The 22,850-nt window shown below is 46.2% G+C and overlaps 2 protein-coding genes across 5 annotated transcripts in view; one reads left to right on the top strand and one right to left on the bottom strand.

Annotated features, from left to right (window-relative positions):
- Nucleotides 1-8,759, top strand: part of CDC40 (cell division cycle 40) — a 42,910-nt gene extending 34,151 nt beyond the window's left edge. For all 4 annotated transcript variants that reach the window (XM_082307252.1, XM_082307251.1, XM_082307254.1 and 1 more), the window contains exons 13-15: nt 4,350-4,426; nt 6,636-6,780; nt 7,707-8,759. In XM_082307252.1, the coding sequence (XP_082163378.1) occupies nt 4,350-4,426; nt 6,636-6,780; nt 7,707-7,884 (400 nt within the window). In that variant the 3' untranslated portion in view covers nt 7,885-8,759. The remainder of the gene's footprint in view (nt 1-4,349; nt 4,427-6,635; nt 6,781-7,706) is intronic.
- Nucleotides 8,760-19,722: 10,963 nt separating this feature from the next.
- The window catches only part of METTL24 (methyltransferase like 24), a gene marked incomplete at both ends in the record, with an annotated part of 49,534 nt that continues 46,406 nt past the window's right edge, over nt 19,723-22,850 (bottom strand). The window contains one exon of the mRNA XM_082306355.1: nt 19,723-20,037. Coding sequence (XP_082162481.1) covers nt 19,723-20,037 — 315 coding nt within the window. The remainder of the gene's footprint in view (nt 20,038-22,850) is intronic.

Here is a 22,850-nt window from a genome sequence, read left to right as displayed (position 1 = left end):
TCCTAGCTTTTTGTTTTTTAGGGTTTTTTTGGGTTGGTTTTGGTTTTTTTTTTAAACCTAGACAAGAGACTCCAATCTGTGGTATTTGAATGTTACCCAAGCAGCCAGCAAAACCCTCAGCATGTCTGTGACCGGCTGCGATCATTGCCAGTAGCAGCGGTGGTAATGACCAAAGTCTGGGAACCCAGACTTAGGCTAGACATGTAATGCTGTCACCATATGTCACTCCAAGAGAGCCTCTGTTCGGTGTTTCATAATTAGCCCCGTGTATTTACTGAGCTCCTTAAAGAAAAATCTTCACAATATCGTGTCTGCTAAGGAGTGTCTCCTCTCTGACGAGTGGGAGGAGGATCTCACTTGCACAAATCTGTTATTTCCTTGAGATTGGATTGCCCTTGTTCTGTGAGCTTTGTGTTGATGGCTGAAATAAATAGTGAAGTGGGTGGATTTAGTCACTCTGGGGGGAAGAGCAGGAAAGGCAAAAAGGTTCTGGCATGGGAACATTGCAACCTGATTGTTCCAGTAGCAGAAGTTTTTTTCCTTCTGAAGAAAAAAATATCTACTGAGCTTGCTGTATGCTGAAGAAAGAGCTCCCTTGTTCAGATAATAGGGAACTCAACTGTAGGCAATATTCTGTAATACAGTTGTTGGGGATTTTGGGGGCTTTATAAAAAAACAAATGTAATGCTGTCTTCCTAGGCATGACTTGAAAACCTTTCTCCACAGCCTGCCGTGATATATGTTAATTGGTCTGTAGGCATATTTCTATAACTTTAATATCCAGATTTTTACAATGCATTAAAACTAAGTTAATGTATTCAGTACAGAAGCTTTTGGAGCTTGAAAACTTCCATGGCAAATTATTTCATACTGCATCTCAAATCCTTTTTTTCCGAAGTTCGTAAGGAAAATTATTTGCAATGTAGGGTGATTTGGTTACTGCACCTTTTGGTGTGTTTCTTCATATGTTCTTCAGCACAATATTTCTTTGGTATCCTAGAGAAGCAAAGCAGAAGTAATTATGACCTGAGTATGGCCTTAAAAGCCAGTAATTAAAGCTGGTCTAATTGCTTAGTTTCAATTGTCTAGAGGAATTTTGTAGTATGTTTTGTAAACACTTTGACTTGGCCAGAGCTGGTAATGGGATGTCACATCAGACTTCATCACAGCGAGGAACTTCTCCCCTGAGAATTTAAATCTCCTTTCCCCAGGAGTTCATCCCATGCATGGATTTCACTGTGCTGTACGCTGAATTGCAGTTGGTTGGTTGCTGAAAGTTCAGACTACAAGTATAGGACAGACTCTTGCAGATTAAATAGTTTCCTTAGGAGTCTTAATGGGAGTACTTTAAAATTTGTCTGCTTTTGCATTTCATGCGATTGTATCGTTACAGCAGTGATATTAAAGTTGGCGGGTATCATATTCTGTGTTCTTTCTTCTAGAAATGCAAAATGTTGTTTTGTCTGTCTGCTTCATATGTGTCTGATCCTACTTGGATCAACAGTGAAATGATTTGGGCAATTGACCTTGGAGGCTTTTATTTCCTTTTACCTTCAAGTCAGCTAGCAAAGCAAGAACTGTACCTTGGTAGCTTAGTTATTATCCTGGCAGGCTTAGGAGGCTTGTCATCTGTGTAAAAAGGCCTGCTGAGGGGTATAGCTTCTCTCCATCATTCCCGGTAGAGATACTGTAGCCTCCTGAGAGAGCTCTTCATGATGTGCAGATCCCAAAACTGGACTGGGTTGGGTTCGGGGTTTGGGGTTTTTTTTCTTCTTCTTTCTTTAAAAGGATTTTTCTCTCTCCTGCTTGGGGAAGAAGTTATATCAGAACCCCAGAGTATCACGTTTCTAAATCTTGGCAAGCAGATACTACTTCGGATATTTAAAACTTTTCAGCCTTTGAAATGCTATGAAACGGGGAAAGGACTTGAAGATGTTTAAATTTAAAAATTTGAACAAACAATATATCCTATGAGTTTTGAGGTCAGGCAACCATGACAGCATCTTTCTTGGTATCTTTTTGTTTTAAGATTTTTTTTTTTAAGGGAGCAGGCTGATATTACTTATTTAGCAATTTGACTGGAAGCAAATGTGAAACATAAATGTATCTCTTTATTCTGCCTAATAGTTTAATGCAGGATATCCTGCAGCTGTCCTAAGTGTGTCTGGTAGGTTTCAACATAAAGGAGAGCTGCCTTGAATAAATTCCGGTAGATGAGCCTGCCTTCATTTGTAAAGGGAGGGAAGGCAGGACAACCTGTGCTGCATTTAAATTCCTTACTGCAGTACAATTCAGCGTTGGAGATGCATCTTCTGCGATGAGACTTTTTTAATGGGGCTTCCAGTGGGATTGCTTTTACCTGACATTGAGGACTCCAGATGACTGGTGGGCTGAGAAAGCGTTGGATGTTGGGAGTTGATCAGGGCCTGGCCTTACTGCAGCGATGACCTTGTGTCCTGTGGCCGGTGGGGTTTGAAGCTGTTTGGGTATTGATGTAAAAGGGAAGGATGGGGCCCGGGGGGGCTGTACTTCTGCGCTGTCATGTTGGTCAGCCTCAGAGATTATGTGGACTTTTTGTTATTCCTTTACAGATTTACAGTCCAACAGTAGTCTTAGGTCTGCCTGTTTGGAAGCCAATTATCCCTGCACGTGCTCTTATCCACAGAGCGTATTAAGTGGGTTGCCCTTCTTATGAAGACGGGTAAATGATTTTAACATTTAACTCACAGGAGCATTTGTGTTGCTTCCTGACAACAGAACAGCTTCTCACCCTGCTGCCCGTGTCTGATCTGAATTCTCTCAGTGCCAGGAGGCACACAAGGCGCGAACATCGTTCTTCCACTTCAATCGGTCTGCGGCTGCGTGCTCTGGAGTCAAGGGCCACAGCGCAGTCTTCTGTTGTTTTTTTCCTCAAGACACGACCGATCCAGTTCCATCTCCTCCTCCTCACTTCGTTACCGATTTTCTCCATCTCGAGTTGATGCTCGTCGTTTCTGCAACTTTTTATTTTTTTTTCCGGGAGTAGGTAGTTGGCCTCCTGCCCAACCCCCATGCCTTGGAGGGCCAGTGGTTTTTCTGTCAGGGTGGCCTTCCCTTAGGCTGCGTTGGTTCGCGGCACCTTCTTCAATTTTATCCGGTGCGCCCTCCAGAGAGGGATCCCCTATCCACCACCCAGGGGACGCGCCTTCTAGCTGTGCAGCCCCAGCCGAAGGCTGCTGCCCGTGTGCATGTTACTTAATACAAGATGATGGGAAATAACTTACTCCACAATAAAACAGAATTGTAATTACCTTGCTAATGTTGACCATATTGCCATCCAGCAAGGCTCGGTCAGCGAGTACAAGGCAGCCGCCCACGCTCTCTGCTCTGATAGTGTCCCAGCAGCTCTTCTACTGTGTGAATTAGACAATGAAGTCGTAACCGTCCCCTTTGTATTAATTAATGTTGCTACAGAACATTTTGCATGTGTTTTCTGTTGAATACATTGATCAAATCTATTTTCTGCTGGAGATTTCTTTTGCTTAATGAGAAAGACGTGTGTATGCCTTCCCTTTTTACCAGCCTTCTAGGGTAGGGTTTGAGGAGTACTGTGAATATGTGCAGCCTGTTAGTAATTCAGTTTATGTAGTCAAAACCAAATGACAGTTCTGCAGAGTGAGGATTAGACTGTACTTGTTTTTTTCCCTAGGTCCGCATGCCTTTCTACAGGACAGTGTATGTTCTTAACATACACTGGCACAGTCCTGTATGGAATCGAGACCCAGGAGTTCACAGTTCGGTTCAGCTGTGAACATTTGGAATTGTTTGGCATCCCATTTGGGGAGACCAGGAGGAAAAGAGCATTGTCAGAGAGACGAGAGAGAGAGAGAGAGACTCCTGTTTTCTTTTCCTTTAAAGAAAAAAAAAAAAAAAAAAAAAAAGGAAAAAGCAGCAATATTCTCGTTAAAACAAAGCTCAAGTCAGTAAGACATTACAATAAGACACATGCATATATCAGTCTATTCTTGCTACCTATATAAGAATTTTATAAGAGCTGCAGTTAAACTGGAGGCAATAGAGTATCTTTGTGTTACAGTTTTATTGTTAACAATTGGAATTATGATTCTGCTTTAGACTCTGGGTCATTTGATTTGGGTAAATTCACTCTATCAGAGGTTATCCTGTAGATGGCTCCACAGCTGGAGCTCTCTAGGTGGGCATTCATAATATTTTTGAGCTTTTGCACATTCTTCCTTTGGATACCACCATACGCTCTCCATGGTTCAGTGGCTGAGTAAATCAGCTGACTGGAGGCAGCCCTTTGGATAATCTCCATGTCTTCATAAAACACATACTTCTTCCTTTTGCAGGGACATTCCCGTAGACTTCAAGTACATAGCTGAGCCAAGTATGCATTCGATGCCAGCCGTGACTTTGTCTCCAAATGGTAGGTTAACACTTTACTGCCTTCTTAGGCCTAGGTTACATAGGCATGTCTTCCTGATTATGTCTCTGTAATGCTGCCATGTTGCATCCCCCTGCCATCCCACACTAACCTCCCCAAATCAGTGTGTGCATTTATTCCAAGATTGGACTGGATCTGGTTTTGATTTAAAAGTCTTAAGACGACCAAGTATGTCAAAATAAGGGGTTACGTTCCAGATAACTCTATCAGTTTAAATTTAGACCTTCATCCAGACAGGGCAAAAGGACTCTTTCTTTTCATAGAGCTACGATGTGCTCTTTGCTGTATTTAAAAGATTAAGAGAAACAATGGTGGGAACTGGCGATGGCTGCAAAGTACTAAGCAAGTTCAGCAGTCCTTGTGGTGCCATCATTAAAGCAGAAACTGATATTGTACGTGATCCTGTTAATGCTGTTCCTTTCTGCTCTGAATATAGCCCAAATAACTCTTGCATAAGAGAAATCCCAAATTATCTCAGTGTTTTTGTATGTTAGTTTCACTGGTGTTTGTGTTCTTCAATTAGAATCAAACTGGAGGAGAATAAAGGTTTAGTGCCTCTAGTAGTCAGTGAAAATCCTTCTAACAGGACGAAATCTGTGTTACCTGTTTTGGCCAAAATTAAATAGCTTTAGTGTCAACATTATTAAAGTGTCGCCAGATTTGCAGTTAACAGTCCCATTATGCTGAGTAGTGGCTGATCAGCTTGTTGCACAGCTAATGTTTTCAGCCAGTTATCAGCATCAAATTATATTTTATTTGCAGTGTAAATATTTTATTCTTAACAATAGAAGTGGGTTTCTAATATAAAAAGGAAGATCGTGGAGAAAGAGATAGCTGCATGTTAGCTAAATGTTAGGCCAAGCTGGCCTATTTCAACCCCTGTTTCTGAAATAGCACAACTTGCTGTATTCTGATCCAGTTTTTCAGTTCATCTCATTCCTCCACATTGAAATACTGGATTTCTCATTCTTTTTCCAGTTCTGGCTGGCCAGCATTTGAGTATTTGAATTCTGAGATGAGACAGTAAGTTACGTTAGGGATGAAGTAGTCATCTTTTCAGCTCAAGACATCACCTGTCACATTAACTAACATTATCTTGACCTACTGTAGTCCAATATCACACAAAACAAGTTCTTTCGGAATAGTTATGCTACAGATTGTGCCAGACACATCGTGCATCATTTTGGAGTTAAATGAAAGTTTAAAGAAAAGTAAATTAAAAATTTTACAGATGTGGAACTTTTCTGCTTAGGGGCACTGATTTATGAATCTCATTAATTAAAATCTTCCTCCTGAGTGATGCAGGAAACAGACCTTTTAAAAAGCAGAAGAGGAGAATAACATGCTTGGGGTACACACTTGATTTGTTTCCTTGGGAGGCTGATGAAAATCCTCAAATTCCAAGCTAGTAGCTGGAAGTGTGGTCAGATCTACAGTGAAGTCAGCACACTTTGTGTTATCGCTGTTTGTGTAAAACACTGTAAAGGCAGTAACGATATGCAGAGTTCAGGACAGAAATCTCTGTTCTATGGTGTTCTGTAGCACATCATCTTCAGTGGATTCTCAGGCAGGAGTTAGTGCACTGCCAAAATGTGAAATGACATAGTTAAGATTAGAAAAGCTTGTGTGTTTTTTTTTCTTTCACTAAAATATCTTTATTAGATTGTGTTCCATTAGGGCAGAGAATACTAAATATTTGCAAAAATTTATAAAGATTTTCATACTCCTGAGTCTACCTTAGACCTGTTTTTCCCATAAAGAAAATAAAAGGTGACCATCTTAGAATACCCACAAAACAGGTAATCAGATACATTGCATCTAGATGGGTTTTTTCACCTCATCTGGATAACTTGATTATATGCACCAGCAAGCTTACTCAGTAGCTTAAGAACTTATCAGTAAGTCAGTGGGGTTGATGCAGCACGCTGTTAGAACAGCCAGAGCTTTTCTGGAGTCCTGAGTGCATTTTGTAGGAACAGGCATCCCAAATCCTGTCAAACATAAGGTTTTACCTCTTGGCAGTTGTACCAGGCAGAAGCAATATCAGCTGCTACCTAGAACCCTGATACATAATGAAAATCTGGATTAAGATAGTGCAAGAAAAGTTATAAAAATCTCTTAAACCTTTCCAGTTAAGTCTGTTTCTTCAGATGTGAGACTCTGATACCACCTTTGTTTATTGCATTAATAGGGAAGTGGTTGGCTTGCCAGTCGATGGATAACCAAATTCTGATTTTTGGAGCTCAGAACAGATTCAGATTAAACAAAAAGAAAATTTTCAAAGGTCACATGGTAGCTGGCTACGCTTGTCAAGTGGATTTTTCACCTGACATGAGGTAAGTTTTTGTGGGAATGACCTTCATCTTAAGACTTGCCAGCACAGACACTAAATTTCTTTTTTGAATCCTCTGCAACATTCATTGATGCACAGCCATCCTATTAACTCAGCATCAAGACAGAGTTCTCTAGCCAAGCAGCAGAATGGAAAGTTTGCTCTTGTCATCTGCTATGACTAAGTTATACTCAGCAGTTGCTCTGAGCAACATTTAGAAAACAGTCCATGTAGTCCAGATTCCCCGTTCTGCAGAGATGATTTACACTGCTGTTGGACCATCCAGAGACTTCCCTGGTTTTCCCTAGCCCTGGGACAGCACAGGAGGCTTCCACTTCTGACTTGCATCTGGCTCTTTTTGCGCATGATCTGCAGCACGGGGTCTGTTCCCGCAGTATGCACTTGTCTAGAATACCTGGGATTCGGACTTGCCCAGTTTTCCCAGTTTGCAGGTCTGGTGTGGCTATCCTCATTTGTTGTTCAGAGAACTATCTTTTGCATCCTGTTTGCTTAGTAATACACCCATATATTTACCACTGTATGTACATAAGATATTCATCACTGTAAAAACTGGAGAACAACCTCAGCAAAACTGGAGGAAAAAGTGGAGAGAAGAGTCTATAAATTTTAGAGAAACTTCTGGCACTTTCTCTTTTGCTGATGTATTCTCTTTAGTTCCAGTAACACAGTGTATAGTATAATCACATTGCTTAGCTCATTTACCTTGCAGCTGATGAATCACCTTCTGCAGGACTTGTGCACTTTAGAGCACAGCATGAATGCTAATTCTTTGGTAGGTATGTTTGCAGACTGTCAGATAGGGAGGAAACTCACTGGGTGAAGCTCTTTTCCATTGCTCGAGGTAAAAGTATTACAATGCAAGCAGTCTTTACACGTAATACAGCTTTTATTTTAATCCTGTTAATATAGCTACGTGATATCTGGAGATGCAGATGGGAAACTTAACATCTGGGACTGGAAGACAACAAAACTCTACAGCAGATTAAAAGCACATGATAAAGTCTGTATTGGTGCAGTGTGGCATCCACACGAAACATCTAAAGTCATTACGTGCGGCTGGGATGGTCTTATTAAACTATGGGACTAAAGAGGATGCTACGAAGACCTAAAGATGCAAGTCCTGCATACATCTGAGATTAGAGCGAATTCTGCTGTAAGGATGGGTAGACATTTGTAATACCGCAGTTCTCAGCTAGCTGTATATATGCACTAACAAATGGGAAATCTTCAGAAGACACAACTGAAAGGATATAGTTCTAAACACGACCTCTGAGTATGAGAAGCTGAGGTCATCTGAAGCATGCAGAATCAAGTGTTAGTTTGTCGTGTCACTGTTTGTGCAAAACGCTCTTGTAAAATAAAATAATTTTAAGAAAAACTATTTTTGTGGTTCTGGCTGTCAGAGATGTGGGGAGTTAAAGGAGAAAACAGCAATTGTGTAACTCTTCCTAAGAAGAATTCTTTGGTATCTACTGCAATAGAGCTGGAAAAGATGCATTTGTTTACCTGGTTTTGGGTGGTAACTTGTTGTCCCCAAAATAATTCTAGCTTTATAGAACACAAAGCCATCTGTTAATTCACAGTAGAAATGAAGAACTAATCAGAAGCTAGCAGTTGTCAGATAAACTGTATCAACTGAAGACTGTATTCATAAACTTTTGGTTTCTGTCTTTATTTAAAAATAGCATCATGCTGATCACCGAGTTTCATCTTTGCAAGTACTCCTCAATTTCAAGATTTTGCCTGTAATGCTGGTGTGTTAAGTGATGTTTTTTCTCTTCCCGTATGCAGTTAAGTTCCAATAAGCATGACATTAAAAAAAAAAAAGGTGAATGTCTCTTGTTCAGTTTGGAATACATTGTACTATAAGCCCCATAAAGTTTTTGACAATTTAATGTATATACATGTCACACTTTTTCTCTTTAAAGAACTTATTTTTAATAAATCTTTTTATAAAAAGTCTGCTTATCTTCATTCAATTTTTCTGTCTAGCAGTGTCCATATAAAATATTTCTTACCATTTGGTATTCTAATTTGCACTTGAACCAGCATTCAGATAAACTCATTCTCTTGCACTGTTCATACAAAACTAATGCAAGCTGGAAGCAAGAGAAAAAAATCCTTTCAACTCCCTACCTGCTCTCTTTCTGAGCCCATAATGGGAATAAAAATGCGTAACAAATTTATCCCATTGATCAGTCTTTAATTACAGTTTTGAATTACACTATATTGTTTACTATAAATCCAATCACTGTTCATCAATTGTAAGCAATAGCAAAGGAGTAATTGCCTTAATTGACAGCAGGATAGAAGACAGGCAGCTCTGTAGATGAGATGCAAAGGATCTCGGATTGTGTAGGCGGAAGGAAATGGTTGGTTGTTCGCGGGGCGGGGGGGGGGTTGTTGGTTTTGGGTTTTTTTGATTGATTAACAAGACAATTCTGTTCTTTAAAAGAGTACTTGCTAAAGTTAGGCCCTTGTGAGTGAACATGGAGCTTATGCATTTTTAGACCAACTCTCTAAAGCTGAGCTCGAGAGTCTTTCCACTGTCCATTCATGCCGTCGTGTAACTGCACCACACCAAGTTTACATATTTCTGTTTGCTTTCCCATCTCGGTAGCCTTGTCTGCCTGGAAAACTCCACAGCCTGTTTTCGGAGGCGATGTACTGGTGGTAACTGGGTATTGCCGAGCCTCGCGCCTGTGCAAGTCGGGAGGTAGGAAATGGTAGAGCCTGGAGTGAGAGGAAAGCGCCGGTCTGGCGTGTCCTGAGGACCCTCTCCTTCTTGGCTCTTCAGGGCACGGGTGGGAGTGAGCTGCTGCCGCCGTGGCCGAGAGGGCGGATTTCCAACGTGGTTCTTTTCACAGGGCAGCCTCGACTCCTGGGCTGGGAGTTGTGCCCTGGGTGCTGCTTCGGGAGAGAGTGGGCTGAAATAATTTGCAACGCTTTTCTTCCTTCAGATACATTTCCTAAATGGATATGTGGCACTGTGCCCTGACCATTAACAGCTTGTAAGTACAGGGAATTGGGGAGGAGAGGAGGAATAGAACAGATACAAAAACTTCTCACAGGAATGTATATTAGCTTCCATATCAGAAACATCTTTTCCCAAATGCTTAAAAGCCTTCAAGTCGTAATAGACAAAATGTTTCGCTCTGTAGTTGGCACTGTGTTTTTCCATGTGTCACCTACCAGGAAGAACTTTTTTTATACACACACACTCACATGCGAGTGTATATACTAAGAATAAAAATAAGCGTATAAACTTTAGTAGTAATGTACTGAGTGTTGCCTTTGGGGAACAAAAATAAGAAATGTTGACTCAATAAATTCTGCTGGAGTTGATGAACTGGGATTAAATGTTTGCAACAAGCCCAGAATCAAAATTCCCCCAGAAACTTTCAGATAAAATCCTTTGTCCCTCGCAGTTGGTCACCGCGTTAATCTTTTGTGGAATTTCTCACATCTGCATTGAAGCCTGCAGGGGGAATTTTTATGAGGATAATTCCCTCTTGTCGTCTTGAGAGTTGCAAACGCCAAAGCTCACGTTGTCAGCTACTTTGCTGTGCATGAGGATAGACAGCGTGCGTGTGTGTGGTGCGAGTCTAGACTTGTCTTTCCAGCAGCCACCTGGGAAAAGATTTCTTGCTGGGCTAATTAACTCGAATCACATCCTTCTCTTATCTTCCTAATTTCATGTTTCACCAGAAATTGGGCTGTTAGAAATGTTGGTCAGAACAAGTCTAGACTGAGACCCCTAGGCTGAACTTGGCGTGTGAGCAGACGGAGCCAGGGAAAAGGCAGCATTGGGAGAAGAGGGGAGAGCGTGTTTTGAGTTCCCCCAATTTATTCTCCTCTGACATTACGCGGAGAATGCAACGAAGAGATTCAAGCCGAAAGGAGCTTCTTGGGAGGGCTGGAGGCAGGCGTGCCGCGCTGCCGGGAAGGAATACGTGCAAGCTGGAGCGCTGGGTTGCTGTCACAGCATCATCATTTTCTTCCCCTCGATCATGCATCTGTAACTTTCAGAAATGATGTGCCAATATGTTGCCACTTTTATTAATACCAATTACTTTTACAGTGGGGGTTGTACAGATAAGTGAACTATCATCTCCATCATTCTTGGAGTTCTGCCTGGGAAACTTGATCGTTCCTTTGGCCTTGTGCCATCTTTTTCTTGGACTTTCTTCTTATGCGAGAGGGGGAAATATCCCACATATCCTCGTGCAACTTGCTGGTAAGAAGGCTGTCTTTCTTGAAGCAGATGGTCTTGGCATCTGTTTTGCACAGAGTTTGTAATTGTCCCCAGTAAGATGGGGCTGCTCAGTCTTTGCCCTCATTATGAGGAACAAATACCTAAATTACTGTACATCCAGAAAAGTCCAAGATTGTCTTGTAAAAAGCCATTTTTAGCAACAGGCAGATGTTCAATATACCGTTTAACACTGTAGTCTTTAAAGGCTGATTTAAGCAGCGAGCTTTGCGGATCTGACAGCCCAGTAACACAATGTACTTTCCTTCTTTCTACCAGCTGGTCGTTACAAAATCCTGCTCCCGTTCGCTGGGAAGACTCCGTATGACAAGCAGCCTGCAGGAGGGGGAACACGCGGGGAGCGGAGGAAGGAGGGGAGTTTTGCTTGGAAGACTTTAAACAGTCGAACCTATACACCAGAAAAATCTGTTTCCAGGGAGGTCGTCCCTCTGGAGACTACTTAAGGACTTGCTACTGTAGGTTGACTTCACCAGCATTCACTCAAAATTTAAGTCTCATATCTTGCAGTAAAATGTGTCTTTTCTGTCAGGCTTGCTGATTAAAAAAAAAAACAGGTACACCACGGCCATCTTGCAGTGCTCAGAGAAAACTGCTTGTGGCAGGGTTATGTTTATAGAAGCTCCTTGCAGAGTTTAAAGCTTTTCAAAACAAGTTGCAATGACTTTCAATGGGGCATGGACCTCTAAATTCACCAGATGATACTCTGGAAGTTTGATCTCAGACCTGTTCATTATCTTCTTGTATGACAGAACCTTTAAAATGTGTTAAATGCTAAAGCACTGAGCCTTTCTGAGTCTCCTTCTAACCTGCTGCGCTTCATGCCGCTGGGAGGCTGCTAAAATGAAACGTTATTGCAGATGCGTCGGGTTTGTCGTTCAGAATAACAGGTTCTCATTAGGCCCTGGGGTTTTTTGGTGAGTCTGAAAGGCGTCAAGACTGAGCCTGCTTCTCCTCTGATTTGGGAAAGGAAGACAACAAAACAAATCCTCTAGGGAGTCCTTTCAGTAATGGGAACTTTATGTTGCTTCAAGACCACTGACAGTTACCCAGACGTCGTTCCGGGAGCTGCAAATATTCCCAGTTTTCCCAGTGTCCTTACCCCGCAGTTGGTGTCTTGCTCTAACTCACCAGCTAAACATCTCAATTGTGGAATAAGTGGGTTTTCGGTGGAGTTTAAACTCTTGCAAAGCAACACTGAAAAAAAAAAATATTGCAAAAATGGCCTGTGCTAGAAGAGCAGTAACACTCTAACTTCTTACCTCAGCTTGCAGCAGGCTAGTTTCCCGACGCAGCTGTGACTTTGCTCGCCCAGGCTACTTGGCTTTATTTTGCTTCCGCATCCATGTACAACCGTGCTCTTTCGTCGCCTCCGTGTATACTCTGTAAAACGTGATCCTGTCCAATATTCCTTGCTCAGGAGATGAAGAGGGAAATTGGACTCTGAATGAAGTCAGTTGTCAGGCCAAACATCTACAGGAAAAAAAAGTAAGCCCCATTCCCCAGAGTTTTCAAAACCACGTTGAGTCTGGTCAGAACGGCTTCTCTGCAGCAAGCTCCTCTCTTTCTCTGCCCGGGTGCTGACCCTTTGGGAGCACCTTGGGGCAGGGGGGCAAGTTGGTTTTGTTTGGTTTTTGTCATAATTCCTCCAATATTAAAAAGGTGGAATAACGTTATGGAATAATATTTCTTCAGATGCTGAAGTCTCCTATGTCTTCGCGCACTTTTCCTTCCCTTCACAAAGAAGAAGAAGAAGTAAGGAGGTGTTTGAGGGCCTCTCCTGCCTGGCAAGTCAGTGGGGGAGGTCAGCGCGGGGTTTGATGAACTCCCAGCCCCTGCGTCGTGGCTGCTCTTGGCTGGCGTCGGTGGAGGGACACGGGTCCTGCCGGGACACGGCTGCTGCCGCGTCAGAGGTCTGACAGCGGTCGGGTGGCCGTCCCCACCTCCCTGCCAGGGTGGTGGCACCCGGGGTGGTGGCTCCACTCTAGGTATCTGAAGGTGGTTGCACAGGTGGGATTCACGTTGTTTGGTTTTGATTCAGAAGTGGGATTTCAAATATGGGGGGGGAAATACCAGCTGAGGCACAGGAGCATTTGAATTACTACAGAAGTTTTGTACCATGTACACCGGTGAACTTTCTTTTGGGAAATTGCTGAAAAATAAGCATATATGGTGGTAATCCACCAAAAAGAGCAGGGACGTTACATTGGTATTCACGTCTGAGTCGCTGTTTCTAGGCAGTGCAAAGCAGGCTCCTGTTCTCTCCTTGTATAAGGTCCTGCCCTTCAGGATAAGGGACATAGCATGGGCCATCTCTGCAAAGGTCTCTTTCTGAACCAGCTGAAACACTTTACAACAGGCAGGTCAAACTACACTGTGAACAGGGACTTCTATTTAAGGAAAGAGATCCATTCATTATCACCGATGGTTCCCTTCAAGTGTCGGGCTTGCTCGGCAGACGCTGCCCCTGAAAGCCAGCGGAGGGAGGCAAGTATAAATATGTCTCTGAATGTAGGTCGGCTCTGAACTTCCACCGGCACTAAACCAGGTCTCTACTGACTGCAATTAAATGTCACACTGTGTTAACAAGCAGGAAGAAATCAAGAGTGATTTCCTACCAAATAACCCTGAGGATCCTTTCAAGGGCAAGGGAGCAGCTAATGAAGCTCATGAAATCACAGTTTTTGAGTGAACCAGATGGTCTCAGCTGTTGAATAATTCACCAGCGAGAATGAGTGCTATTTCTTCAGGTGTGCTGCCGGGTGATACATCTTCTTGGCATCTGCCAAGAAAGGCCAGACATATGTTCCCTTTACGTTTTCTTTGATCTTTCACAGTTGAGAGGCGCTCGTGAAGAACAACCCTTCACAGGCCACCGATGAGATCAAAGCCTGGGGCCAGAAGCGCATGCGATAAACATCAGGTTTTGGAGCGGGGCAGGAGGTCAGACCTTTCTTTGGTCAAATTTTGGAACCTCCAAGGAAGCCAGCGTGGCATTCAGAAAGGGACTGGTTCCCCTGGAGAAGAGTGTTAGTGTCCTAACACATCCCACTCCGTGCTGCCGTGGGTTCTCTATGGAAAGCCGGTGTTGCAGTATTACCTGTGATAGTTTGGGGGATTCAAATCTGTTGCTGCTCTTCATCTTTACCAGGTCGCAGGCAGCACCTGTAAATTCTGATTCACAAATGTGAGTGATTTATAAATCACTGTGGGCCTCCCTGAAGGGGAAATGCACTCACCCCCACATGAGGATCTGTGCAAATAAAACTGCCACTACACACAGGTCATCTCTGCAAAGATCCATTTCAGAGCCAGCTGAAACATCTTCTGGTGGAGGTGTCAAACTAATGCCGTAATGACTCCGCTTCGGGAATGAGACCTGGTCATTGTATCCTTGTTATCTGGGGTTGGCACTGCTGTGGCCACCACGAATGGCCTGAGGTGTGGGCAGTAAGGAGGCTCCTGGGCTGGGTGTCTCCCAGTGCCAGGCTGGAGGCAATGGGCTGGCTGCTCTGGAGAGCTGATGCGGATGCCTGCAGGGAGTGCAGGGAGATGCCCAGTGCACCTGGGGACTGAGGGCCAAGAGCCTTGGGGTAGAGCAGAGCTGGGCAATACCCGTAACAGTGACACTGAGCAGATCCAGGGTGGCAGAAGGTGCCAGGAGCGCGTGGTAGATGGCATAGTACAGATACACAGCTTGGGAAAGGGGACAGGCTACTCTTTTGCAATGAGCTCCCGTGCAAGCGCATTGCTGAGCATGTTGCTCAGCACATTTGCCAGCTGCCGCCTGATGACATGGGATGATCTGGCCCCTGTGCTCCTGCCCTGCCCTGATGCGGTCCGGGCTCCTTCCCATGCTGCTCCTGGCAGTAGGAGTTTGAAGGATGAGTCTCACTTTCCTCCTCAGGTGCTGCCAAGGGCAGGGCCCCACAGCGGTGTCTCTGGTGAGTCATCCCTCAGACCAAGCAGAAGGAAAAAAAGGCTTTACTGCATGGTCTGCAGGAGATGCTGAACGCTGCTCAGACTGGGCACTCAGGAGTATTTTAGCACTGCCAGGACAGGCCCGTGGCCCTTTCTTCCTGCCTGGGCATGGCCATGCAGTTACCAGTCTCCAGGCTGTGGCTAGAATAGGAGAATGCCCCGCCCTCACTGGTTTTAATGGTGCACTTGAAGAAGGCAGCAGCTACCGCAGCTCCTGTGCACGTCTGATCTGGGAAGAGATGCGGAGTACAACGCTGGCACGCGGTTACTGCAGGGCTCACTGCAGGGAGATCGTCTCAACAAGCGCCTCACCTGCTTCGTGGCCTCTCCAGCAGCTCCTCCAGAGCTGCACCTGGGCAGGGCAATGCTCCCTGCAAGGAGCCATCCTACAGGGGCAAGGCAGGCTCAGACACGGGTGCCAAACGTGTGTGGATGTCCCCAGAGTCGCCGCTGTGGTTGAGAGCCAGCACGTAGCATTAACTCTTGGGGGGAAGATGGCTGGTGGAGCTTCAGTTCTGGCTGAAGCAGCAAGAGCCCATGGATGCCAGCAGTCCTGGATCCCTGCCCCTCTCTCTCAGCACTGTCCCTGATGGGCTGGAGATACCGCCCGAGCGGGGCGTAGGGCTGGGACCCTGCAGCAGGTAGGGGCCCATCATGCCTGGACATGGCAGCGGGTGGACACACACTTACCCGCCCGGCGTCCCTCAGTGCCAGCCTGTCCGCTGTGGCAGCGTCAGCCAGCGCCGGCTTGCGCCCCTGCGCACCTACCTGGCAGCTCAGTCATCAGCAGATGGGAACTGAATTCATTTAAGAGTCTCTCCTTTAGGTAAAAGAGATCAATAAAAGAGAAGGGATAAGGGCACAAAAGCGAGACCTCAGAAAGGAAGGCTGTAACTCTGCTTTAAGAGATGCTAAGTAGAAAGGCACAGAGAGTGCATAAAATAGCTGTTCATTTTCTCCCATAATATCACATCACTGCCTCCAGAATGATAAATGGCTTTTATCCATCCTGTATCTGAGATAAGGCTTCCTTAAAAATTACCATAGTTATTGGAATCTTTTCTTGCAGAAGATGTATTTGCTACACCCTGAATTGTTCCTGACACTACCTGGCAATCCTGAGCAAGAGATTAGCTGAGGGTTTACTAAACTCCACATCTTAAGCAAAGAAGAACCAGGATGGACCTCCACTCCATTTCTATAATTTACATATACATCACCATTTTTTTCTTCAGGGCAATAAATGGTGAAAGATGTGCATCCCTTTGGAATTTTAACATCTGAAAGAAATCATGTAATTTGTTTTTTTAACCCCTATCAGTTTCTTAAACAAATGATAATCAGCTACTAGGCTAGTTACTCTAAGACTAATCAGGAGGGAAAACCTGTGCAGTGCTAGAGGCTATATTTTTATGATTTATTAATAAATCAGGACTCACAGCTGGACTTTTGCCACCCCATTATTTGCAAAAACGGGAGTTGAGCCATTCTGTGGTGCAGTAGGCGTGATCGCTCCAACAAGCTAGATACCGGTTTAGGAAATCCTGGCACCCTCTTGCATTTTAATGAATCTCCTCATGCCCCTGCATCGTTAAACAACCTCAGTACTTAATGTAGGAGGGTTTGCAGCAAGCATGGCTGTCACAGAGAAGGCATTTCCTACCCATTTTCAGAGGTCGCGGTTCCCTTGGGTGGTGCATTACCTGGCTCAGGGACGGCAATACGCAGCTCGGCCTTGCGGAAAGCGCTTTGCCTAATGCCTTGGACACGGGGAATCCAACACAGCAGCGATGCGTCATCTTGATTTTGAGTGCTGCAGAGCTGAGGAGGTGGTGGGCCCCCACAGCACCCTGCTCTGGGTGACTGCAAAGCCCCTTGCCCCCCAGTCCAGGCGGGATGTGCAGGAGCAGAAACAGAAGCTATGTTTATACCAGAAAATAAAACGGTGCCAGGAGGTATTCCCCAGCCTTGAGGCAAACTGGCAAAGCTGGCCTGGCCACATCCATTTACTAAACTCTTTCAGCTTCCCAAACAAGGTGGCTGCATCCAAGCCATCCTTGGCTTGGGCTAACTCCCCAGCTGTGCCTAGGAAATCACCTCAGAGAGTCCTAGATGGCCTGAGCCTAAATTGTGCCAGGGATCTCATTAATTAACCAGACAGCCGTTCCCAGAGCCTGTGCATGCTGCCTGCCGCTGCTTCGTTCACTCGCGCAGGCGCAGCTGGGATCATCACCTGGTCAGTAGTCCTGCTCCGGCTGCACCGTCCTCTTTCTTCCCTAAACAAGGTGTTTGATGTGCAGAAGGCCATGTTAAGTCCTCTTAGAATTAAACTCCACTTCAGAAAATTAAAGTGTAACTAAAGAAGTAGATGGATTTGTTTTTAAAAGGAAAATAAAATGGGGAGGCAGTAAATCAGAGACTCCATACGACGCAAGGCACTGTCAGCATGACTGAAAGGCAGTAGATTGAAAACCAGCATGTGTTTGTTAAAAAAGAAATGGTTTGACATTTAGCCACAAGTTAAAATTTCAAATGTGATTTGGAAGACTGATAGAAACCTGAACGCACAAGGGCATGGAGCTGGCTTTCTCTGAGGAGATTAAAATCCCCGCCATTTCCAGCAGCCCCTCACCACCCTAGTCCTTCACCATGGAAGCAGGGAGAGGTTTTTCTTCTGCCTCTTCCACAGCGGCCCGAGGTCTGCGGCCTCTGTGGCCAACACGGATGCTCACAGTCGGATTCACTGTTTCAAGCCCCACGAGGGGCTCTGCAGGTCCCGGTGGGGAGGCGGGCGCTGGGGCCAGGGCAGGTGGCTCCCCGCAGCCCCAGAGCAAGGGCGGTGGGAGGACGACTGTCACCCCAGCAGGGTCACCCGCCTGCTGGCCTCTTCTGCGAGAAAGGGAGCTGACCTGAAGGGCTGAAGCAGTTTCTGCTGGGGAGAGCGGTCCCTGCCTGCCCTGGGGCAGCGGGAGCCCTCAGAGAGGTGGGAGAGGAGGAAAGCGGATGCCTCGCTCGGGGGCGAAGCCTGGGGAAGGTGAGGGGAATGGCTTCATCCACCGGTGAGGCAAAGGAGTGCCTCTGGGAGAAAGCTGACTCGCCTGGCTGGAAGGAAGAGCTCCTACTCTTTTCTTTCTCCTCCGGCTGCGAAATCCTGTGGGCATGTTGGGTCCAGCAGCGGGCCCTGCTCCGGGAAGGAGGGGATGAGGGAGCTGAGGCAACGGAGAGGGTGAAAAAGGAAAGGAGGGTGCGAAAGGAGAGAGGGGAATGCCAGGATTACAAGAGAAGGAACAACACGGGGACAGAGAAAGAGAGAGACTTCTTAAAAATACAACACTGGGCTGAGGCACACTAAGGGGAGGAACACCGAGCCCTGCAGAAGTCAGAAACCAAAGGCAGTTACAAAGGCCGCATATCAAAGACATGGAAGTGGCGTCATCTTGTATTTTAATGCAAAGTTTAATGTCAAAATTCTTTTAAAGAGAAGAAAATACCTCAACCTGCTCTATATTTTTTAGCTCCCCCCGTTCCTTAGCTCCTCCGGGACGGGCCAAGGCTGGCTCCTGGGAGGGCCCCGCGGGCACCCCCGAGGCCAGCCTGCAGAGCCCCAGCTCGCCCGCGGACCCGGGCACTGCCTCGCCACCACCTCTGCCAGCATGGGCGCAGAGCCGGGGTCTGGCCTGCCCACGGCAGGGAGGGCCGGACAGGCCGGGGAGGTGCTGAGCCGGCGGCGGGCATCCAGGCACAGCGCTGGAGAGGGCACGCAGCAAAACATTCAGCTAAAACCCAAAACAAATGAACAAAAAAGACCAGGTTTCACGTTCAGCTCTTTTAAATAAGTATCTCGCTAGATGAAAAACCACTTGCTACAGCTATTGCAAGAGTAATTCAAAACAAGCCGTTCTTTGAGCAGCTGAACTAGGGAAGCCCTGTCTTCTGTGGCCGAAGCCTCCGAAGGGTGAGCGGGGGGAGCGCTGGCAGCAGCTTTTCCTGCAGCCGAGTCCCTCTGTCCCACCGTCGCCTGCGTGGGAAGCGCTGAACTCGCTTCCCGCAGCCAGACTGCCCTATAGAGCCAAAGTCAGAGCACTCAGAAGCTGTTCAACAGAACAGGTAAGAATTTAGTTTGGTGCTGACTTCTGCCTCTGCCAAATTCAGCTGACATTTGCCAGTGGGTTGAAGAACATACTGTTCTTGCCTAAAATTTGTTCCATTGGAAACAAGGCAAAAGAAGGTAAAAAGACAACTGCTTTACAGAGAAGTAACGCATGACCCTGAGAAAGGCACCTCGTCGCGAGCACTCTCCTGCCCGAGGGCTGGTGCAGCTCAGCGAGCAGAGCTCCCCGGGGCAGCCCCAGAGGGATGCCCTCTCTGCTGGCACGCTCAGGCACGGGGCAGCCTGGGAAAGCCGTGCCGTTAGCCACCCCAGACAAACCGTGACAGAAACCTCTGTCCTCTGAGACAGTGTACCCGCTGGCAAATATATTGCTACACAAATCTGCACCGTGTATCTTCTCCTAGTGCCAGTTCTTTTGACAACATACAAAAATAAAAGCCAGTCCATTTTGTTAGCAGTCACTGCGTGCATATTTAGCAACTTTAGCCGGTGACGCCAAAGTCCTCTTCAATAACGCTACGGGGCCAGATGGCTCGCAGTCACACATCATAAATTCCTTTCTGCTATTTCCATCTTGTATTTACCCAGCTCAGTGTGTAACAGCTACTGGCATTGAAGGCTTCCTTTTTCAGAAACATCTGTGGTTTTGATAAGTCTTTGTAGGTATGGAAAAGCCTGAAGTCCTTCAGCTCCAGTTCTCGGAGCAGACTGTACCAGTACCGCACCACGGTGCTGTCATTGCCGCTGACCTCAAACCCAGGCCAGTGGATGTGCACCTCAAAGACCAGCTGTCCTATCTGCTCAACAACATCTTCCAGGATCAGGTTTTCCAAAATTTTCCACTCGGCGCTCTCCACATCTGCCTTGAGGACATCAATCTGCAACAAAAATGTGAAAATGAGAGGCTTTACAATTATTGTCAGTAACATCCAAGGCCAGGCTTGTCCATTTTACAATATAAATAATTACTCTTACTTACAGTTCCTTTAGTGTTTAAAAAAAAAAAAATTAAAATCTCAGAACATCCTAGGGCTAATATGGACAGCAGGTGAAGTTTCACGCTTGCCTGTTCACAGCCCTTCTCCTGCCTCCAACTCCTGGGCTGAAAAGCTTTGGACCCCGAGGTGTCCAATGCAGCTGATCCTACAATCAAAGCATGTTATTGTTCCTTCACAAATCTTGTGGTGGCACCAAAGCTATGGAAAAAAGAAACCCACCTCACTGAAAAAAGACACTAAGGCATTACTGTTCCTTATTTCTCCATCACAAAATCCCGCGACAGAACGAAATGCACTAACAGTGATTACTTGCACCGCAGGAGACGGGGTTCCTCGTGTGCCAGATGCTACCTGCACCTCACAAGTGCAAGAGAAGGCCAAAGTGAAATGAACACTATGAGCAGCTCGGGTCACCAGCTACCCACGGCCAAGCTGCTGTCTGAAGCTTTTGCAGGCATCACTACAGATGCTGAGCGAGGAGGACCAATTCAAAGGAGAATTATGCAAAGACTCTGCAGGGTTTTAAGGGCAGCTCCTCCAAAGAAAGAGGGATAGCAGGAAAGAAGCCATGACGTTGCTTGAAGGAAAAATACAACTAATAAACAAGCACCCTGTTTTAATTTTAGACCATTATTTAATTTTGTTGTTAGGTATTCAGCAAACCAACTTCTCACAGCCCAACACAACTGCGGGTTGATTTTGCTTGGCAATTATCTGGAGGAGGGGAGTTGTATGCTTTAATAAAAAAAGAGCATTTCATCAAAATTTCACACCTGGTAGAAAACGATGACTGCAGTAATGCTCACAAGCTACACAGCTCAAGGGCCCGTGTTTCCCAGAGCTGAACAGGGGGAACTGCCCTCCGCCCAGGCAGCAGGGTTTGCCTGTGTTGGTTCCACCTGAGCTGCTGCTTCTGCCCATCTGCTCACGCTCAAGATGTGTTTGACATGAAAACTGAAGACTTTTTATTTAGAGTCAAGAATAGTAAAAAAAAAAACAAAACCAAAACCCAAAAACCCAAGCTCTCTTGGCAGCCTACCCTAACTCTTGAGGCAGTGTCGGAAAAGGCACCTGTGCAGGTACAGGAGAGAAATTTGGGCAGGTGATGTAAAAGCATTGCCAAGGCGACTGCTTCCCTAAGCCGTGCCACCCCAGGACGCCTCACGGGCGTCAGGCCATGCCCCCTCCACGCGGGCTGGGGCCCTGGCTCGTGGACCCATGGACCCCCTGCCCAGGGTGCCGGGCAGGGGCTGTGCTGGGAGCTCCTCTCCCGTACAACCAGAGCTGTCCTTCGCAGGGGCCACAGCCAGAACCCACAGGGCCACGGCAGGGTTTGGGTGAGGTGAGCTGCCAGGACCCTGTGAGGGCTTCATGTGGCTGCTTCTGTAACTGTGCCTTGGCTAAGGGAAACACTGTTGGTTCCTCAGCTTCACCCACAAATGCACATAAATACCCTTCACCGGTCTAAAGCCTAAGGAACAGGGCTGGGGCTGTAAATAACTTGGCCGTCCACTTCCATAGGTAGGTGCAGTTGAGAGGAAGAAGGCTGCTTCATACAGCTGTCTTGCCACACTCTTCCTCATCCCTAACCCAGGGTTAGGGACCAAAACCACAATGTCAAAAGACATCGGACAAGAAGCTTTGAGTTAATTAATTTCAAATTTCAACCCCACATGTCAAAAATAAACGACGGTAACTGTGTGGGCTTCCTACACAGGGGCTCTCGCTTCACGGCAAAGGTCCCTCCAGTCTACCTGGACCTGTAGTACCTGCACTGGTCACACCTGGATGCCCAAAGCTCTGCAGTCTGTGGTCCCCAGTTGCCTGAGGGACAGACAGAGGCAGGCAGGGCTGGTAGCAGAGGGAAGAGACATTAAGACAAAAAGTGCAGAGGTTGAGGAAGCTGGGACCAGAGATTGACAGAGGAGTTAGTTATCCTCAGACTGGAAGTTTGGGTGAAAGACACTGGGAAAAAGGAGTATGATGGAGAGCTTGGGCAGAGATTTAAGAGGCAGGGATGGAGGCAGTGGAGGAGGAAATTCTAGTAACGAGGTACATGCAGAGCACAGCAGCAGCAATACAGAGTGCTCTCCTTCCTCGGCTTTAGGAGGGTCTTTGAAAGAGGGCAGAAACCAGTGGAAGGTGAAGAGCTCAGTGCTTCCCGACTGCAAACACATAACCCAGAGAAGGGAGACAAGAGGAGCAATGGGCCCTGGGCTGTTCTTGTTCCCCATGGGGTAAAGGCTAGGACGGTGTATGGCTACTCCCACCTGTCTTACTATGACCTGGAGCTACACCATGGGCCAGATAATGCTGTTACCAGTGGGAAAACAGAGGTCATTAGAGACAAACAGGGTGAAGCATCAGAAGGGGACTGGCTAGGAGGGTAGGACTGAGATCTGAGGACCCTGTGCAAGGCAGCTGCCATGGAGGGCTTGGTGATACCCTAGTTTCCAATGGGGTGGCCACGTCTACCTTGCCTTGTTCTCTGGCTGGCCGACCAGAGGCACCAGGGTCTGATCTGCTGAGGTGCAGAGCGCTCACAACCACATCAGCCCTCCTCAGGGGCTGTGCTCCGGCGTGATGGATGGGCACGGGATGGCAAGAATTGGTAGGTGTTAAGACATTTGCTATTTCTGATCTCCATCTGTAAAACGAGGGTATTAACCACTGAACTCTTGCTGCAGGGTAAA

Source organism: Platalea leucorodia (assembly GCF_965183815.1).
Source record: "Platalea leucorodia genome assembly, chromosome: 3".
Lineage (NCBI taxonomy): Eukaryota > Metazoa > Chordata > Aves > Pelecaniformes > Threskiornithidae > Platalea > Platalea leucorodia.
Note: the sequence above shows the minus strand (reverse complement) of the source record. Positions and strands in the feature narration are given on the sequence as shown.